At 45.0% G+C, this 20,200-nt stretch overlaps 1 protein-coding gene across 8 annotated transcripts in view; it reads left to right on the top strand.

The window, feature by feature from the left end:
* Window positions 1-20,200, top strand: part of STS (steroid sulfatase) — a 172,133-nt gene that overhangs the window by 87,939 nt on the left and 63,994 nt on the right. For all 8 annotated transcript variants that reach the window (XM_060086655.1, XM_060086657.1, XM_060086662.1 and 5 more), the window contains one exon: window positions 1,015-1,438. In XM_060086655.1, the coding sequence (XP_059942638.1) occupies window positions 1,015-1,438 (424 nt within the window). The remainder of the gene's footprint in view (window positions 1-1,014; window positions 1,439-20,200) is intronic.

Here is a 20,200-nt window from a genome sequence, read left to right as displayed (position 1 = left end):
GATGGACGGATGGATGGGTGGATGGATGGGTGGATGGTTGGGTGGGTGGGTGGATGGATGGGTGGATGGATCAGTGGATGGATGGGTGGATGGGTGGATGGGTGGGTGGATGGGTGGGTGGATGGGTGGATGGATGGGTGGATGGTTGGATGGATGGGTGGATGGATCAGTGGATGGATGGGTGGATGGGTGGATGGGTGGGTGGATGGATGGATGGATGGACGGATGGATGGGTGGATGGATGGGTGGATGGTTGGATGGGTGGGTGGGTGGATGGATGGGTGGATGGATCAGTGGATGGATGGGTGGATGGGTGGATGGGTGGGTGGATGGGTGGGTGGATGGGTGGATGGATGGGTGGGTGGATGGGTGGGTGGATGGGTGGGTGGATGGATGGATGGATGGGTGGATGGGTGGGTGGATGGATGGATGGATGGATGGATGGGTGGATGGTTGGATGGGTGGGTGGATGGATGGATGGATGGATGGATGGGTGAATGGGTGGGTGGGTGGATGGGTGGGTGGATGGGTGGATGGATGGGTGGATGGGTGGGTGGATGGGTGGGTGGATGGATGGGTGGATGGGTGGGTGGATGGATGGGTGGATGGTTGGATGGGTGGGTGAGTGGATGGATGGATGGTGGATGGATGGGTGGGTGGATGGATGGATGGTGGATGGATGGATGGGTGGGTGGATGGATGGATGGATGAAAGGATGAGTGGATGGATGTGTGGGTGGATGTGTGGGTGGATGAGTGGATAAATGGGTAGGTGTGATTGGTAGGTGGATAGGGGGATGGGCGGGTGGATGGATGGTTGGGTGGATGGTTGGATGGATGAATTGGGTGGATGTGTAGATGGATGAAAGGATTGATGAATGGATGGTTGGATGGATGGATGGTTGCATGCATGGTTAGATGGATGGATGGATGAATGGATGCATGGATGCATGGATGCATGGTTGGATAGTGCTCATGGGGACTAAACGTGCCGCCTGTTTGTTTGTCTACTCAGGGAAGTGGCACCTTGGCACCAGCTGTCACAACAGAACGGACCTCTGTCACCACCCCTTGAGCCATGGCTTCGACTATTTCCACGGGCTGCCCATGACCAACCTGCGGGACTGCAAGCCGGGAGAAGGCAGCGTGTTCACCAGGGCCTTAAGGCTGCTGGTCTTCACGCCCCTGCAGGTCATTGCCATCACACTGCTGACTCTGGCCGTGCTCCGGTGCCTGGGGCTCGTCCAGGTGCCCCCCTGCATCTTCTTCTGCCTCGTCTTCCTGGCCGCCCTGGTCCTCGGCGCCCTGCTGTGCTTCCTGCATTACTTCCGGCCCCTGAACTGCTTTCTCATGAGGAACCGTGACATCACCCAGCAGCCCATGTCCTATGACAACCTCACGCAGAGGCTCACGGCGGACGCGGCTCAGTTCATACAACGGTTGGTATCACCCCCCAGCCTGATGCTGCCTGGGCCACGTGTCATATGCTATTTCAGGTGTTTCCGTGGAGGTGGAGGCACCGGGGTGGTCCTTTGAGCCACGTTTCCCCTTCTGTGGTTGGGGGATTTCTCCAGCTGGGCGTGTATTGGGCGGGGGGGAGTGGGTCGGGAATTGCGATGACCTGGGCTCCCCCCAGAGATGCTTTGCCAGTTTCCCGCACGTCCTCTGCTTATGAGGCCATGCCCCAAGAATGTCTGGGTGATGACAGGGACCTCAAGGCATCACCACGGTCTTTACTCTTCAGGTGTGTCATTAAGAGAGGAAAGGTCGTGTGTATTGTTTACTGTAGATGTTATACGATATAAACAACGTGACGAGATCCAAAATATTCTGGGCACGTTTCCGAGCAGAGCAACTCTGTGAGTCAACTGGGTGAAGCGGATGATCTCTAGTGAGTCTGTTGGGGCCTCTTGAGTTTGTAGTTTAGGTGTTTGCAGTCAGCAAAGGGGGGGTAACCATCCACGGAGGGCTTGACAGCAGTCTGTCTCAGGAACACTTGCTATTAAAAATGAACAAAGTTGTTTTGTTGCCTTTGAAAGTTTAGAGGATAGTCCTATAGAGAAAGGTGGGAACTCGGTGTGAAAATCAGATGTTTGGCCTTGGTGGTTACTTGCCCTGCCCGTGAGATCAGGTCTGTTCAGGCACCAGAGAGTGGAGGAAGCTGGCAACATGGCGTGGTGAAGGACATATTGATAATTCGATTCTTAAGAGAAAGGGGAAGATGTTCAGCTGGCCATCACGCTGGTGAGCATCTGTGTCCGTGATTTTGAACCTGGAGATGCTGTTGAGCTATCAGTGCTCACGGCCAGCCTACCTGTCGGCCCGCACAGCCAGAGGCGGGCATCACGGGAACGGACACCTGCATCGTGGGCGTGGCGCTTGGTGCAGATCTGTCCCTTGTGGGATTGCCTGTGATAGCTCAGTATTTGGTGGCATAGAAAATTAGATCGTTGGAACTTCCCACAGGTAGACCAAGAAGGGAAGAGGGGAAAAGCTCTTGACCGTAGGTGGAGAATTGTAAGTCCTCAGACTTTGTGTAGGGAGGTGCTGGGGTGCTGGCTGAATCTGAAGGTTGCCCGTCTTAGCTTGAGAAATTCCTACGGAGAGTAGTTCTAAGGTAAGGCTTTGCATCTCCCTGTTAACAAGCTCCCCTAGAGTTCTAAACTCCTGTACAACACTGAGAAATACTAGAGCATCTGTGGGTTTTTGCTGTTAGAGAACGGCACCATCACTAAGCTGCCTAGATTTTTCTAGAAGGCGGTGCTAACATGATCTAATGCAGAAGCTTTTGAACTTCGTAAGACATACATTTTATACCGTCATCCAATGAGATGTCATACACAGATGTTTCACTGAAGCAAAAGTTTCCAGAAAGGATTTATTTCTTCATAGAGTGATCGCTTCTGATACTTCCTACCTGATTCCCTTCTGTTTTATTTTTTAACACATTATCTGGTTGTGACACGAAATTAATGTCATGACTCAACAGTGGGTCCCAGTCTGCATGGTAGACAAAGCTTTCACCTCATGGGTTAGCCTTACAGTATTTTACAAGTAAGAGAACGGCCATTCCGAGGTACAGCGGTGCTCTGTGGATGGCAGACCTACCCGTTTAAGCCAGAATACAACCGTCTGCTGTTTGGCAAACTTGCTGAAGCAGCGAAACCCTCTCCTGTCCCTGTCCATTGACTAGCAATCCCTCAGAGACCTGTGGGGAGGGGGTGAAGAATACAATTCTCCTTATAAAATCACAGGCTTCAGGAGTGATCCTCAGCTTCCAGGGTGAGTCACATTTTGACAGCATGTGGTACTTGGACACAGATGATTGAATCTATAGGATATATGAATATTCATATGATTAGGAGGAATTTTAATGGGTTCCTTGGCGTATGACTTTGGGATGGGATTGAAACAAATTTGATTAGCCTAAGGGTATTGAACCTTAACCAGTTTATCTTTGTTTAATTTCATTTATTTTTTTATTGAAGTATAGTTTATTTACAATGTTGTGTTACTTTCAGGTGTACAGCAAAGTGATTCTATTATATATACTCTAGATATACTATGTACATATATAAATTCTTTTTCAGATTCTTCTCCATTATAAGTTATCACAAAATACTGAGTAGAGTTCCCTGTGCTCTACAGTAGGTCCTTGTTGTTTATTTGTTTTATGTATAGTAGTGTGTATCTGTTAATTGCAAACTCCTAATTTATCCCTCCCCGCCTTTCCCCTTTGGTAACCCTAAGTCTTCTATGTCTATGAGTCTATTTCTGTTTTGCAAATAAGTGCATTTGTATCACTTTTTTAGATTCCACATAGAAGTGATATCATATGGTATTTGTCTTACACTGTCTGACTCACTTCACTTAGTATGATGATCTCTAGGTCTATCCATGGTGCTGCAAATGGCATTATGTCATTCTTTTTCATGGCTGAGTAATATTCCATTGTATATTTATACCACATCTTCTTTATCCATTCATCTATTGATGGACACTTAGATTGCTTCCATGTCTTGGCTGTTGTAAATAGTGCTGCAGTGAACATTGGGGTGCATGTTTCTTTTCAAATTAGAGGTTTCATTTTTTCTGGATATATGCCCAGTAGTGGGATTGCTGGGTCATATGGTAACTCTATTTTTAGCTTTTTAAGGAACCTCCATACTGTTTTCCATAGTGGCTGCATCAACTCGCACTACTACCAACAGTGTAGGAGGGTTCCCTCTTCTCCACACCCTCTCCAGCATTTATTGTTTGTAGACTTTTTGATGATGGCCATTCTGACCCGTGTGAGGTGATATCCTTGTAGTTTTGATTTGCATTTCTCGAATACTTAGCGGTCCAACCAGTTTATCTGGATTATATTGGAGTTTCTGCAGTTTTCTTCCAGAACTAGATAGTTAGGATGCTCTAGCAACACCATAGTGGGAGGTTATGCTTATTGAATTATTTGAAAAGGGTTTAGTCTTTAAATAGGTGATTCTAATGTAAACGACTATTGCCCACATTGGAGCAATGCATACATTGGTCAGGATTAGTGACAATACTACCATGTGTGTACCATGATGTCATTCACAAAAAAAAACTTCTCATATACATTATCTGAAGATTCAAAGATTTTAAACATCTAGGTAAAACCATCCTTGGGTAACACAGTCTTCCTGTGTTACAGGAGATATCTGATCTGCTGAATTGTTATTTTCAGGAATCTAGAGAGAATTGCCTTAATATGGTACCAAAGAATCATAACAGACTGTGACACTATCATATTTATAAAAAAAATTTTCAGGGATCTGAAGACATTTAAATGTGTATCTCTTTGACCGGAATATCCTGAGTAATTTAGGCAGGCCTTACCACCTCTGTGAGACATGGATTCAGGGCTACTCAGAAGCAGAAGAAGGAAAACCTCATCCAAGCAATAACGGTGTTTGTGAAATGTATTCAGATGCTCTTGAATCAAAATTTTCCGATTGAAACCAGTGCTTTATTTCAGTGGATTGATATAAAAACCAGTTTGGGGGTACACAGCTCTCCCTGGGTTCATTTGTCAAAGGTGATGAGGAAAATGATTTAAACTCTCATTTCTAAAATTTATATTCTCTCTCTGAGCCTTGTGGATGAACTGATTTATACTCAGACGTTTGTTCTCGAGATACTAACTTGTGATGTGAAGATACAGATGACAGGGGCATAAGGGGATGATGCTTTATTGGTTTGTGATTGTCTCACATGAAGTCTGCTTAGCCAAATTCAGGTATGTGGGATTACAAGCAGGTGTTTCCAAGTTGAGGAGAGTGACGGTGTGGAATATATAACTATGCACTCCACGATCCCTCACCTTAATTTACTCTTTTAGGGATAGAACTTACCTTGGGAAGATGCTTCTACTATTAGAGACCTAGATAATTAGCTCAACATATGTTCTAAGCTGTACGGTAATTCAAGACAGGTCATCCTAGACACACTTTAATTAGCAAGAAATCCTTTTTGCTCTGACAGGAAGGAATGACCTGTAGATTTCTTAGAGATACTTAGTCTTCCTTATATATGCCCTGAATGAAGGGCCCTTCAGTCATTCCAGCTTTCTCCCTGGTCATGACTCTCATCCATGCTTTGTAAAACAGATCCAGCTTGGGTGCCCAGCTAGGGGTGTGTTCAAGTTTTAGCAGATACTGGTTAGATATATGCCAGGCACTGTGGATATACACATATTCTTGGTCACATTTCATACCCCTCACCTCTTACGTGCTACAAAAGGATCCTGGAAGATGGGTAAAGTGATGTCTTCTTGTGGAGGAATTTGAGGCTCAGAACTTTGGAGTGACAGCAAAAGGCCCACAGGGAATAGTAGATAGCGGGTTAGAGCCCATATCTAACTCTCTCTGAGGGCTCTCCTGAGTGGACCATAACGAGCTTGCTGCCTTCTTTGCTTCCACATCTACTTTGCAGACTTACCAATAAGCTTCGAGTGTGGATTATTTGGAAGAAGACTAGGAAATTCAATACCCCTTCTCCAAATGGAAGCGTCCAGGTCCCATGCCCCCAAAGGAGAACACACCTGAGAATTCTTAGATAAACTCATGTTCGTAGTACAGTCCTTACCGTGGCGAGGGAGAAGTGGCTGAGTATTCCGAAAAGATATAGGCTACGTGGTGACGGGGGCATTTAGCAAGTTAATTTTGTTCCCAAGGTAGTTTTTTAGTTCAAGTTGAACTGCATTGAAAAAGGTGCGATGCCAGCGGGTGGAAAGAGATTCACGTTTCCCATCGTCCTTCATAGAGAGAGGCGAACCCGGCTCATTTCTGCCACGGCAAGAGCCAGGTTTGTTGGCCCCTTCCCTCCCTAAAGTCACTGAAACCGGTGTTTCGTTGCTAGAAAAAGCATTTCAGTTGAAAGGAACCACTGTGTGTTTCTCTGCCAGTAAAGACACCCTCACTCTGAAGAAATATTCCAAAATGATGACTTTATACAAACCCACATAATTTGTATAGTTTAGGGTATCCAGTTACTGGATTCATAAATGCATATGAAATCTACCAGGAGTATTCTGTTCTCCAGGTCCTGGTTTATGGAAGTTGCATTGACAATACACACACACGTGTGTGTGTGTGTGTGTGTGTGTGTTTGTAGCTTTAAAGCCTATAATCAAAAGTGAAATCAATGCTAACCATTTTCAGGTAAGCTCATTTTCAGATATTTCTTGTGCTTCATGAAAGTGTCCTTTAGGGTCTACCAGAAAACAAGTCCAAAAGCTGGAAATGACATAGAGTTCCTCTTTTCATCGGATTCCCCAGAGTTGTAAGATCCCCTTTTTCTAACTTCAGCAAACCCTGATCCCTGACCTCTCCCCACAGGGAAGCCACGTGACATCAGAATTATGGGGAGTATGAGTGACTGCGGGCAGGAACATCCACAGGGGAATGTCCTGCCCTCGGTGGGGAGTCATGGGCAAGAGCCCCCCACCCCAAACCTTTTCTGTAGTCTGCAGTTTCATAGTAAATAAATACGCCTTCGTACAAGCATCGCTTGTGTCGTGGTAACGCCCTCAGACCTGTGACAGCTGATGAATGTATCATCGGATATCTGACCTTTCATCCTGTCCTGGTGCCGTCAGCGTTTCGCACACTCAGGGTCCCGAGATGCATTTACAGGGCACCTCCAGCCTAGCCTTTCACTTGCCCCCTGGGCTGCGGTCTCAGTGGCTGTGATGAATAGCTGTGATTGGACACAGAGCTTCTTTGGAGCAAAGGGACCATTTTATTAGTTTAAATAAGAGTTTAAGCCAGAAAAGAATGGGGTGACATGGACTTTAGTTCTTGGTGAGAAAAGTAAATCAGATGAAAGATTAAGGGCAACACACAGGGAGACACACGTGTACAGACACGTTCAAAAGTGGAAAGGTTACATAATTGAAGAATTGTCTTGTTCAATGAGGGCAGATGCTACTTGATTGGTTTCCTTTTTTAAAAAAATATTTATTTATTTATTAAGCTGCACCAGGTCTTAGTTGCAGCATGTGGGCTCTTAGTTGCGGCATGTCTGTGGGACCTAGTGCCGTGACCAGGGATCAATCCTGGGCCCCCTGCATTGGGAACACGGAGTTTTAACCCCTGGACGACCAGGGAAGTCCCTTGGCTCCTTTTCTAACTTTCATCGGGCAACAGGACATGAATTTAGGAACGGGGAGTGGTTCTTTTCAGCCATCCTGGGTCCAGGCCCACGGCATTCCTACCTGAACGGGGTCTGGATACAGCACACTCGGACCTTCCCTTTTTCATCAAACCCCCAGATCTCTTTAGTGCCCCAGGATTATGGCTGAAACGGGAATCAGGAGGTGTGAGCTTTGGTACATCAGGCATTAAGGCGCAAATATGTGGAGGCCCAGGCTGGCAAGGAAATGCATGATGGATGGGATGAGGCTTGGGGCCCGAGGGAGCTGGATGTGGTGCAGCCCATTCGGATGGCTGGCTCCTGAGGGCTCCTGCTAACTACGGCCCCGAAGGAGTGTGGGTGGTACTCCCAGCATCCCAGCGTTCCAGAGAAATCAGAAATACCGATTTGCGTGTGTGCGGGGGACTGTTTTGGGGGATTTTTTTTTCTTTTTTTTTTTTTTGTGGTATGCGGGCCTCTCACTGTTGTGGCCTCTCCCGTTGCGGAGCACAGGCTCCAGACGCGCAGGCTCATAGGCCATGGCTCACGGGCCCAGCCACTCTGCGGCATGTGGGATCTTTCCGGACCGGGGCACGAACCCGCGTCCCCTGCATCGGCAGGTGGACTCTCGATGACTGCGCCACCAGGGAAGCCCGGGGTGGGGGTTTAAGTTGGAAATTTCTCGATTTTTAAAAATATTGGCCTGGTTTTTTAGCATTCGGTCCTGATGTTGAGCGAATTGCTGTGTGCTCCACGTCTTAGAAGGGATCCCCATTATACTCACTTCCCTGGTTCCCTCTGGCGAAGCGTGAGGGTGGGCTGCTCACATCCTGCATGTGCTTCTTTCGTGGGTCCAGGCTGGGAGGGAACCTGTAGAATAGATGACCTATCTTTATATCGGTCATCCACCTACTAACAGGTATCCCAGACAGGGCAGTTTTCCTGGGATGGGATAACACGGGCAGTCATGTTTGTTTCCCTTGGAGGGTCCATTCAAGGGGACACACCCCCATGCTGTTGTACCCCCATCCTTTTAGGGCACTCCTGAGCACTTGGCATGATTACTCAGTCATACTTCCTCTACCTGCTTCTAGGACAAGTCACGATGAACCCTTCGGCGAGGCAGTCCCCACTCATCACCCACCTGCATTGTCCCCAGAGATAGTCTACAAGGATCCTTGTGTCCACTTAAGTGGGCGGGGGGCCTTCTCCAGAGAGGAAGGGGGCTCCGTCTAGAAAGCTGAGAGTGGACAGGGCCTCTCGTCAGTTTGTCGTGAGCCTGTCCTCTTTGCCAGGGACCAAAGGGGGCATGCATAGACTTGAAGGAGGGGGACGATGAGGAGGAAGAAGACAAGAAACAGAAACAGAAGCAGAAGGAGGAAAAGAAGCAGAAACAGAAGAAGCAGCAGAAACTGGAGAAGCAGCAGAAGCGGAAACAGAAGGAGTTTGGAAATCCATCCTCTTCCCTCGTGTCAAATCTCCTATTACAACGATTTCCATTGTTACTTCTTTCCTACTTCCTGAAGCATAAAGAAATTTGACTTTTTTTCCTACAGATGTTCAATACCTCTGGGTTAGGATACTTAACGAATGAACGCCAGGTAATTTAAAACCGGAAGCATCAAAGAATCTTCCCACCACCTGTTCCGGACTGGGGCGTGTGGCTGACCTCAAGCTCTTTGATTGAAGTTCCTCTGTGCGTGGACAGTTGAGCCCGATTACGGATGGTGTCTCTTGTCGGGCGCCCTCACTGTACCCCATTGTGGGTACTAAGCCATATAATCTATAGGAGCCACACAGAGTCACAGGCAAGGCTGTCTGTGAAGGATCATCTCACAAAGAGAGCCCGTAGTGAAACTTCACAGACCAGGCCATTGTGGGGAAGCTAGGGTGCTTGTGGGGAAGCAGGGGTGCTTGTCATAGCTGCAGGGACGCCAGCAGGACGAAACATAGGGCAGCATCTTAAATCTCGTTACACAAACCGACTTTCAGACCTGGGCATCTATTTCTTTTCCCTCTGTTTTTGTGGGGGAAAGGTGGCTTTCATGGTTTTCCTGTCTTCGTTTTTATATTTAAGATATATCTTCGTTTTTCTGTGGTTTTGTAAATAGCATGTGCTACTTTAAAAAATCAAAGCAGCATAAAAATATAAAGAAGTAGAAAGTTAAAATTGTTCCCAGTTTTTCCCCCCTCACAACTAATTGTCATCCTATTAGTGGTATCTTTCTTTTTTTTTTTTTGAATTTACTGCTTTATAACAAAATTAATCAGTTATACATACACGTATGTTCCCATATCCCCTCCCTCTTGCGTCTCCCACCCACCCTCCCTATCCCACCCCTCCAGGCGGTCACAAAGCACCGAGCTGATCTCCCTGTGCTATGCGGCTGCTTCCCACTATCTATCTACCTTATGTTTGGTAGTGTATATATGTCCATGCCTCTCTCTCGCTTTGTCACAGCTTACCCTTCCCCCTCCCCATATCCTCAAGTCCATTCTCTAGTAGGTCTGTGTCTTTATTCCCGTCTTACCCCTATGTTCTTCATGACATTTTTTCCCCTTAAATTCCATATATATGTGTTAGCATACGGTATTTGTTTTTGTCCTTCTGACTTACTTCACTCTGTATGACAGACTCTAGGTCCACTACAATTAACTCAATTTTGTTTCTTTTTATGGCTGAGTAATATTCCATTGTATATATGTGCCACATCTTCTTTACCCATTCATCCGATGATGGACACTTAGGTTGTTTCCATCTCCGGGCTATTGTAAATAGGGCTGCTATGAACATTTTGGTACATGTCTCTTTTTGAATTATGGTTTTCTCAGGGTATATGCCCAGTAGTGGGATTGCTGGGCCATATGGTAGTTCTATTTGTAGTTTTTTAAGGAACCTCCATACTGTTCTCCATAGTGGCTGTACCAATTCACATTCCCACCAGCAGTGCAAGAGTGTTCCCTTTTTTCCACACCCTCTCCAGCATTTTTTTTTTTTTTTTGCGGTACACAGGCCTCTCACTGTTGTGGCCTCTCCCGTTGCAGAGCACAGGCTCCGGATGCGCAGGTTCAGCGGCCATGGCTCATGGGCCCAGCCGCTCCGCGGCATGTGGGATCTTCCCAAACCAGGGAACGAACCCATGTCCCCTGCATCAACAGGCGGACTCTCAACCACTGCACCACCAGGGAAGCACTCCAGCATTTATTGTTTCTAGATTTTTGGATGATGGCCATTCTGACTGGTGTGAGATGATATCTCATTGTAGTTTTGATTTGCATTTCTCTAATGATTAAAGATGTTGAGCATCCTTTCATGTGTTTGTTGGCAGTCTGTATATCTTCTGTGGAGAAATGTCTATTTAGGTCTTCTGCCCATTTTTGGATTGGGTTGGTTGTTTTTTTGTTTTTTTGTTTTTTTTTTCAATTGTCAATATACTATGCTTTAATTATCAGAGAGAGTAGTGGTTGCTAAAGAACAGTCTCAATTCCCTAGAGAAATATTTGTGGATTTTTCTAGAAAAAAATTTTTCATATAGAGCTCATATGAATAAGAGTGACAATGACAGATATTTGTTTTCACACTTACTATGAGCTTGACATTGTGCTAGACACATTACTTACACTATTACCATTTAATCCACACAATATTTACAAAGCATTTAGAGCAGCACCTGGCATAGTAAGTGATATGTAAATAAAGTTAAATAAATAAATAACCCAAGTTATCCTGGAGATAAGGTATTATTATCCCTATTTTACATACAAGAAACCCAAGTTTAGAGAAGTTAAATATCTTGCTCAGGGTTATATTCTTTTTTTTTTTTTTTTTTTTTTGCTTTATAACAAATTTAATCAGTTATACATATACATATGTTTCCATATCCCCTCCCTTTTGCGTCTCCCTTGGTTGTTTGTTTTTTTGTTATTGAGCTGCATGAGCTGCTTATAAATTTTGGAGATTAATCCTTTGTCAGTTGCTTCATTTGCAAATATTTTCTCCCATTGTAAGGGTTGTCTTTTGGTCTTGTTTATGGTTTCCTTTGCTGTGCAAAAGCTTTGAAGTTTCATTAGGTCCCATTTGTTTATTTTTGTTTTTATTTCCATTTCTCTAGGAGGTGGGTCCAAAAGGATCTTGTGGTGATTTATGTCAGAGAGTGTTCTGCCTATGTTTTCCTCTCAGAGTTTGATAGTTTCTGGCCTTACATTTAGGTCCTTAATCCATTTTGAGCTTATTTTTGTGTATGGTGTTAGGGAGTGATCTAATCTCATACTTTTACATGTCCCTATCCAGTTTTCCCAGCACCACTTATTGAAGAGACTGTCCTTTCTCCACTGTACATTCCTGCCTCCTTTATCAAAGATAAGGTGACCATATGTGCGTGGGTTTATCTCTGGGCTTTCTATCCTGTTCCATTGACCTATCTTTCTGTTTTTGTGCCAGTACCATACTGTCTTGATTACTGTAGCTTTGTAGTATAGTCTGAAGTCAGGGAGCCTGATTGCTCCAGCTCCATTTTTTGTTCTCAAGATTGCTTTGGCTATTCAGGGTCTTTTGTGTTTCCATAGAAATTGTGAAATTTTTTGTTCTAGTTCTGTGAAAAATGCCAGTGGTAGTTTGATAGGGATTGCATTGAATCTGTAGATTGCTTTGGGTAGTAGAGTCATTTTCACAATGTTGATTCTTCCAATCCAAGAACATGGTATATCTCTCCATCTATTTGTATCATCTCTAATTTCTTTCATCAGTGTCTTATAATTTTCTGCATACAGGTCTTTTGTCTCCTTAGGTAGGTTTATTCCTAGATATTTTATTCTTTTTGTTGCAATGGTAAATGGGAGTGTTTTCTTGATTTCACTTTCAGATTTTTCATCATTAGTGTATAGGAATGCCAGACATTTCTGTGCATTAATTTTGTATCCTGCTACTTTACCAAACTCATTGATTAGCTCTAGTAGTTTTCTGGTAGCATCTTTAGGATTCTCTATGTATAGTATCATGTCATCTGCAAACAGTGACAGCTTTACTTCTTCTTTTCCAATTTGGATTCCTTTTATTTCCTTTTCTTCTCTGATTGCTGTGGCTAAAACTTCCAAAACTATGTTGAATAAGAATGGTGAGAGTGGGCAACCTTGTCTTGTTCCTGATCTTAGTGGAAATGGTTTCAGTTTTTCACCATTGAGGATGATGTTGGCTGTGGGTTTGTCATATATGGCCTTTATTATGTTGAGGAAAGTTCCCTCTATGCCTACTTTCTGCAGGGTTTTTATCATAAACGGGTGTTGAATTTTGTCGAAAGCTTTCTCTGCATCTATTGAGATGATCATATGGTTTTTCTCCTTCAATTTGTTAATATGGTGTATCACGTTAATTGTTTTGCGTATATTGAAGAATCCTTGCATTCCTGGAATAAACCCCACTTGATCATGGTGTATGATCCTTTTAATGTGCTTTTGGATTCTGTTTGCTAGTATTTTGTTGAGGATTTTTGCATCTATGTTCATCAGTGATATTGGCCTGTAGTTTTCTTTCTTTTTGACATCCTTGTCTGGTTTTGGTATCAAGGTGATGGTGGCCTCGTAGAATGAGTTTGGGAGTGTTCCTCCCTCCGCTATATTTTGGAAGAGTTTGAGAAGGATAGGTGTTAGCTCTTCTCTAAATGTTTGATAGAATTCGCCTGTGAAGCCATCTGGTCCTGGGCTTTTGTTTGTTGGAAGATTTTTTATCACAGTTTCAATTTCAATGCTTGTGATTAGTCTGTTCATATTTTCTACTTCTTCCTGATTCAGTCTTGGCAGGTTGTGCATTTCTAAGAATTTGTCCATTTCTTCCAGGTTGTCCATTTTATTGGCATAGAGTTGCTTGTAGTAATCTCTCATGATCTTTTGTATTTCTGCAGTGTCAGTTGTTACTTCTCCTTTTTCATTTCTAATTCTATTGATTTGAGTCTTCTCCCTTTTTTTCTTGATGAGTCTGGCTAATGGTTTATCAATTTTGTTTATCTTCTCAAAGGACCAGCTTTGAGTTTTATTGATCTTTGCTATCATTTCCTTCATTTCTTTTTCATTTATTTCTGATCTGATTTTTATGATTTCTTTCCTTCTGCTAACTTTGGGGTGTTTTTGTTCTTCTTTCTCTAATTGATTTAGGTGCAAGGTTAGGTTGCTTATTCGAGATGTTTCCTGTTTCTTAAGGTGGGATTGTATTGCTATAAACTTCCCTCTTAGATCTGCTTTTGCTGCATCCCACAGGTTTTGGGTCATCGTGTCTCCATTGTCATCTGTTTCTAGGTATTTTTTAATTTCCTCTTTGATTTCTTCAGTGATCACTTCGTTATTAAGTAGTGTATTGTTTAGCCTCCATGTGTTTGTATTTTTTACAGATCTTTTCCTGTAATTGATATCTAGGCTTATAGCATTGTGGTCGGAAAAGATAGTTGATACAATTTCAATTTTCTTAAATTTACCAAGGCTTGATTTGTGACCCAAGATATGATCTATCCTGGAGAATGTTCCATGAGCACTTGAGAAAAATGTGTATTCTGTTCTTTTTGGATGGAATGTCCTATAAATATCAATTAAGCCCATCTTGTTTAATGTATCATTTAAAGCTTGTGTTTCCTTATTTATTTTCATTTTGGATGATCTGTCCATTGGTGAAAGTGGGGTGTTAAAGTCCCCTACTATGAATGTGTTACTGTCGATTTCCCCTTTTATGGCTGTTAGTATTTGCCTTATGTATTGAGGTGCTCCTATGTTGGGTGCATAAATATTTACAATTGTTATATCGTCTTCTTGGATCGATCCCTTGATCATTATGTAGTGTCCTTCTTTGTCTCTTCTAGGAGTCTTTATTTTAAAGTCTATTTTGTGTGATATGAGAATTGCTACTCCAGCTTTCTTTTGGTTTCCATTTGCATGGAATATCTTTTTCCATCCCCTTACTTTCAGTCTGTATGTGTCTCTAGGTCTGAAGTGGGTCTCTTGTAGACAGCATATATATGGGTCTTGTTTTTGTATCCATTCAGCCAATCTGTGTCTTTTGGTGGGAGCATTTAGTCCATTTACATTTAAGGTAATTATCGATATGTATTTTCCTATTCCCATTTCCTTAATTGTTTTGGGTTCGTTATTGTAGGTCTTTTCCTTCTGTTGTGTTTCTTGCCTAGAGAAGTTCCTTTAACATTTGTTGTAAAGCTGGTTTGGTGGTGCTGAACTCTCTCAGCTTTTGCTTGTCTGTAAAGGTTTTAATTTCTCCATCAAATCTGAATGAGATCCTTGCTGGGTAGAGTAATCTTGGCTGCAGATTTCTCTCCTTCATCACTTTAAATATGTCCTGCCAATCCCTTCTGGCTTGCAGAGTTTCTGCTGAAAGATCAGCTGTTAGCCTTATGGGGATTCCCTTGTGTGTTATTTGTTGTTTTTCCCTTGCTGCTTTTAATATGTTTTCTTTGTATTTAATTTTTGACAGTTTGATTAATATGCGTCGTGGCGTATTTCTCCTTGGATTTATCCTGTATGGGACTCTCTGTGCCTCCTGGGCTTGACTATTTCCTTTCCCATATTAGGGAAGTTTTCTACTATAATCTCTTCAAATATTTTCTCAGTCCCTTTCTTTTTCTCTTCTTCTTCTGGAACCCCTATAATTCGAATGTTGGTGCGTTTAATGTTGTCCCAGAGGTCTCTGAGACTGTCCTCAGTTCTTTTCATTCTTTTTTCTTTCTTCTGCTCTGCAGTAGTTATTTCCACTATTTTATCTTCCACGTCACTTATCCGTTCTTCTGCCTCAGTTATTCTGCTATTGATTCCATCTAGAGTATTTTTCATTTCATTTATTGTGTTTTTAATCGATGCTTGATTCATCTTTAGTTCTTCTAGGTCCTTGTTAACTGTTTCTTGCATTTTGTCTATTTTATTTCCAAGATTTTAGATCATCTTTACTATCATTATTCTGAATTCTTTTTCAGCTAGACTGCCTATTTCCTCTTCATTTGTTAGGTCTGGTGGGTTTTTATCTTGCTCCTTCTCCTGCTGTGTGTTTTTCTGTCTTCTCATTTTGCTTATCTTACTGTGTTTGGGGTCTCCTTTTTGCAGGCTGCAGGTTCGTAGTTCCCATTGTTTTTGGTGTCTGTCCCCAGTGGCTAAGGTTGGTTCAGTGGGTTGTGTAGGCTTCCTGGTGGAGGGGACTAGTGCCTGTGTTCTGGTGGATGAGGCTGGATCTTGTCTTTATGGTAGGCAGGTCCACGTCTGGTGGTGTGTTTTGGGGTGTCTGTGGAGTTTTTATGATTTTAGGCAGCCTCTCTGCTAATGGGTGGCATTGTGTTCCTGTCTTGCTAGTTGTTTGGCATAGGGTGTCCAGCACTGTAGCTTGCTGGTCGTTGAGTGAAGCTGGGTGCTGGTGCTGAGATGTAGATCTCTGGAAGATTTTCGCCGTTTGATATTATGTGGAGCTGGGAGGTCCCTTGTAGACCAGTGTCCTGAAGTTGGCTCTCCCACCTCAGAGGCATAGCACTGACTCCTGGCTCCTCAATTTGGGGTGATTCGTTGTCTATTCATGTATTCCACAGATGCAGGGTACATCAAGTTGATTGTGGAGCTTTAATCCGCTGCTTCTTAGGCTGCTGGGAGAGATTTCCCTTTCTCTTCTTTGTTCTCACAGCTCCCGGGTCTCAGCTTTGGATTGGGCCCCGCCTCTCCGTGTAGGTCGCTGGAGGGCGTCTGTTCTTCGCTCAGACAGGACAGGGTTAAAGGAGCAGCCGCTTGGGGGGAGGGAGGGGCACGGAGGCGGGGCGACGGCGTGACGTTGCACCAGCCCGAGGCGCGCCGTGCGTTCTCCCAAGGAAGCGGTCCCTGGATCCCGGGACCCCGGCAGTGACGGGCTGCACAGGCTCCCCGGAAGGGGGGCGTGGACAGTGACCTGCGCTCGCACACAGGCTTCTTGGTGGCGGCAGCAGCAGCCTTAGCGTCCCACGCCCGTCTCTGGGCTCCGCGCTTTCAGCCGCGGCTCGCGCCCGTCTCTGCAGCTCCTTTAAGCAGCGCTCTGAATCCCCTCTCCTCGCCCACCAGGAAACAAAGAGGGAAGAAAAAGTCTCTTGCCTCTTCGGCAGCTCCAGACTTTTCCCGGACTCCCTCCCGGCTAGCTGTGGCGCATTAGCTCCTTCAGGCTGTGTTCACGCCGCCAGCCCCAGTCCTCTCCCTGCGCTCCGACTGAAGCCCAAGCCTCAGCTCCCAGCCCCGCCCACCCCGGGGGCCGAGCAGACAAGCCTTTCGGGCTGGTGAGTGCCGGTCGGCACCGACCCTCTGTGCGGGAATCTTTCCGCTTTGCCCTACCCAGGTACGTGGGGAGTTTCTTGCCTTTTGGGAGGTCTGAGGTCTTCTGCCAGCGTTCAGTAGGTGTTCTGTAGGAGTTGTTCCACGTGTAGCTGTATTTCTGGTGTATCTGTGGGGAGGAAGGTGATCTCCGCGTCTTACTCTTCCGCTATCTTCCCCGGAAGTCAGTGGTATCTTTCAGTTAGCGGTAAAAATCCATATAGTGGGGGTTTTGTTTTAAAAAATGTATCCTGAAGTGTTCAGTGAATCGTTTGGGGCCACATGCCATAGAAAGTGTGCTTTTAAAAGCTCACCAGGTAAGTACACAGGTTACGTCTCTGCCATTGTCCACTCCTGTATCTGAATAGCATCCAGGGGACCATGGCTCAGACGCCGATGCATTTATGGAAAGCGTTCACATACACTGGCGCACGGCAGGAACTTCTGGAGTCTCTCTCTCTCTCCAGGAGTGAGTTCTGACCCCTACCAGGTTGAGATTCACTCTCCTTCTCTGTATCCATCCACTGATGTGCTCCATCGTGGAACTTAAAGCAGCTGAGACCAATTATTCATGGTCTTGTCTGAACTGTGAGTTGCTGGTGGCAGGAGCCGGTCCAGCTTAGCTTTATATTTTTAGTGCCTGGAGTCACGTGGGCAGAATAGATGTGAAAGGCCTGGATGGATGAAGTGAACAGCCAGGCGTGTCCACCTCTGTGCATACAGAGTGGTCGTCACACGGACTCCGGCTGGGTGACTGTTGACACCGCTACCTGGTTTATGCCTCAGTCTAATCACCAGCATCTGAGGGGTCTCAGGAGGAATCCACAGACGTCCCTATTTGCATTCTTATCATTCCCTACGCTGACTCAAATGGGGACACTCTGTGAATAATCAAGGTCAAACTTTGAGAAGAGGAACATGGTATGCAAGACCGTGGCAGACAGAAAAAATAATAATAATAACGCCATAGCCATCTTCTTGCCTAGGTTTCACTCACGCGTGGACGGGATGTAAATCTTTTTGATCCTGAGATTGGAGTGATTGCAGGTTGCCGGGAAGGTGCACACCTGCCTTCTGTATTTGTAACAAATAGAGGGAAGGCATGTAGCAGCTGAAAGTCCTGTCTTTTCACACAGCGTGCGAGAAAGTGGCAATACATTTTCAAGAGCGTTGTTTACTGAAGTGCTCCAGCTAATAAAAAAGGAGCTAAGCAGTTACGGAGATATCTCCCTCCCGCCAACTTGCTCTAGCATCATTTAGTTTTCAAGGTCGTAGAGAGGAGGAGAGACCTGGGCCTTCTGAACGAGGGAGGATGGCCTTTCCTGCGCTCTCTTGAAGGATAAGGCTGAGCAAGGGTTCCTCCCCCCCCCCCACCAAAGAGCAGGCTGTCCGTCACATCTCAGGGTGTGTGCAGGGCAGTAATGATGGATGTCTGTCCAGCACACATGCCCGTGCTACATTGATCACCCCTCTGTTCCCGGAGGGTAAGTCTTCGTGGTTCGGAGTTTGTGCAGCTGGGTACGCTTCCCTAAATGTTCCAGGGTTGGTTTTTGTGTAGAAAACCTCATCAGTCTTCTTGGACACCTAGCACCTTGGCTGGTATCGGTCATGGGCAGTCTACTGGATGCCAAAGAGATTACAGAAAAATAATTCTCTACATAGGTGCATATTTATATTCAATGCAAGAATGGCCCTCTCCCCTTCCACTCAGGGTCCCCCTACATTACAAGACAGAAATCACATCCTGTGGTCATTGATTGAGCCCCAAAGGGGTACCTCTTGGACTCAACTCAACTGTTCTTCCTGCCCTCTTTACGAACGACGTTGGTCTTGGGCTCCCTTGTTTGCTTGTTGCCCCCACTTTATCCTTTGCTTTTTCATTCTCACCTCACGTTTTCAAATGCCTTCATCTTGTGATCCCTGTGATTATAAAATGCCAGTAATGTTGATGGCTGCCTCTTTCCTCAGTTTTCTTTTTTTTCCCCCAAGCTGTTGGGCGTGCAGTAGCTCATCCTTCTCTGCCACTCACATCCTGCATTTTTTTTTTTTTTTCGGTACGCGGACCTCTCACTGTTGTGGCCTCTCCCGTTGCGGAGCACAGGCTCCGGACGCGCAGGCTCAGCGGCCATGGCTCACGGGCCCAGCCGCTCCACGGCATGTGGGATCTTCCCGGACCGGGGCACGAACCCGCGTCCCCTACATCGGCAGGCGGACTCTCAACCACTGCGCCACCGGGGAAGCCCACATCCTGCATTTTAAGTTATGACCATGTACTTGCTTGGGAAATGGAGTTTTTAAGCTTCCTTGTCTATTTTCCTTAACGCTAAGTCTAAAGATAAATAGGAGACCAGATGAACCTCAGGTGGCCGTGAGGTGAGATTGTACCCATTCGTAATGTAACTGTCTATTTTGGGACGAGTATGAAGAGTGAGATTTTATGTTCCTTTTGGGAAATCCAAGCCAGTTTTTAGGGCCCTAATCTGCTTCTTGAGAAGGAGGTACAGTGCATCCAGGTGTGAGGAAACGTGCACCCAGAATGACTGGGGTGGAAATTGAACAGGCCACCTGTGTGGCCAAAGTCCCTGGTGTACCATGGCTTAGTCTCACTTCTTTCAGGGTCTTCAAAGGTATGTACCCTTTGAGGTAGCCAAGGGATGCCTTTGGTACACATGCTCATGAGAAGATCATCAGCTCGGATGACAGCCTCTGTGCGTCTGTCTGCACATGAATATCTCTTCTTTTCTTTCTGAGAGGCAACAGTGAGATTTATACAACAGACGTTGTGGGTTCTAATTCTCCTGCCTTCAAACTCTAGTTACTGAGAGAAGTGGGGCAAGCCACTTATAACCTTTTTTTTTTTTTTTTGCTATCCTAGTTGTGAAATAATAACAGTATTTCTTCATTTTATACTCTTGTAAAAGAAAAAAAAATGTGACACTTCATCTCCCAGAGCTGGAAATATAAAACACTATTCAAGTAATCAACAACAAGTTGGTGAATTTGCTGTTTTCAGAGAACAGGAAGTGCCTGACTACTCATCGTGTGTTCTTTTGTGTTTATTTTCTGTTCCCCAAAGCGAGCGACCTTGAAAGTGTGATGCTCAGTAGATGTGAGCAGTTGACCCCCTAGTGCAGTAGGAGCTGAAGGAACCCAAGTTGTTGTCACATTAGGAAATTGAAAATGAATTTAGAAGAGTGTCATCCATTTATTTATTAGAGGTAAAGTTATGGCATTTGTGA

Source organism: Mesoplodon densirostris, chromosome X (assembly GCF_025265405.1).
Source record: "Mesoplodon densirostris isolate mMesDen1 chromosome X, mMesDen1 primary haplotype, whole genome shotgun sequence".
In the NCBI taxonomy this organism is placed as follows: domain Eukaryota; kingdom Metazoa; phylum Chordata; class Mammalia; order Artiodactyla; family Ziphiidae; genus Mesoplodon; species Mesoplodon densirostris.
Note: the sequence above shows the minus strand (reverse complement) of the source record. Positions and strands in the feature narration are given on the sequence as shown.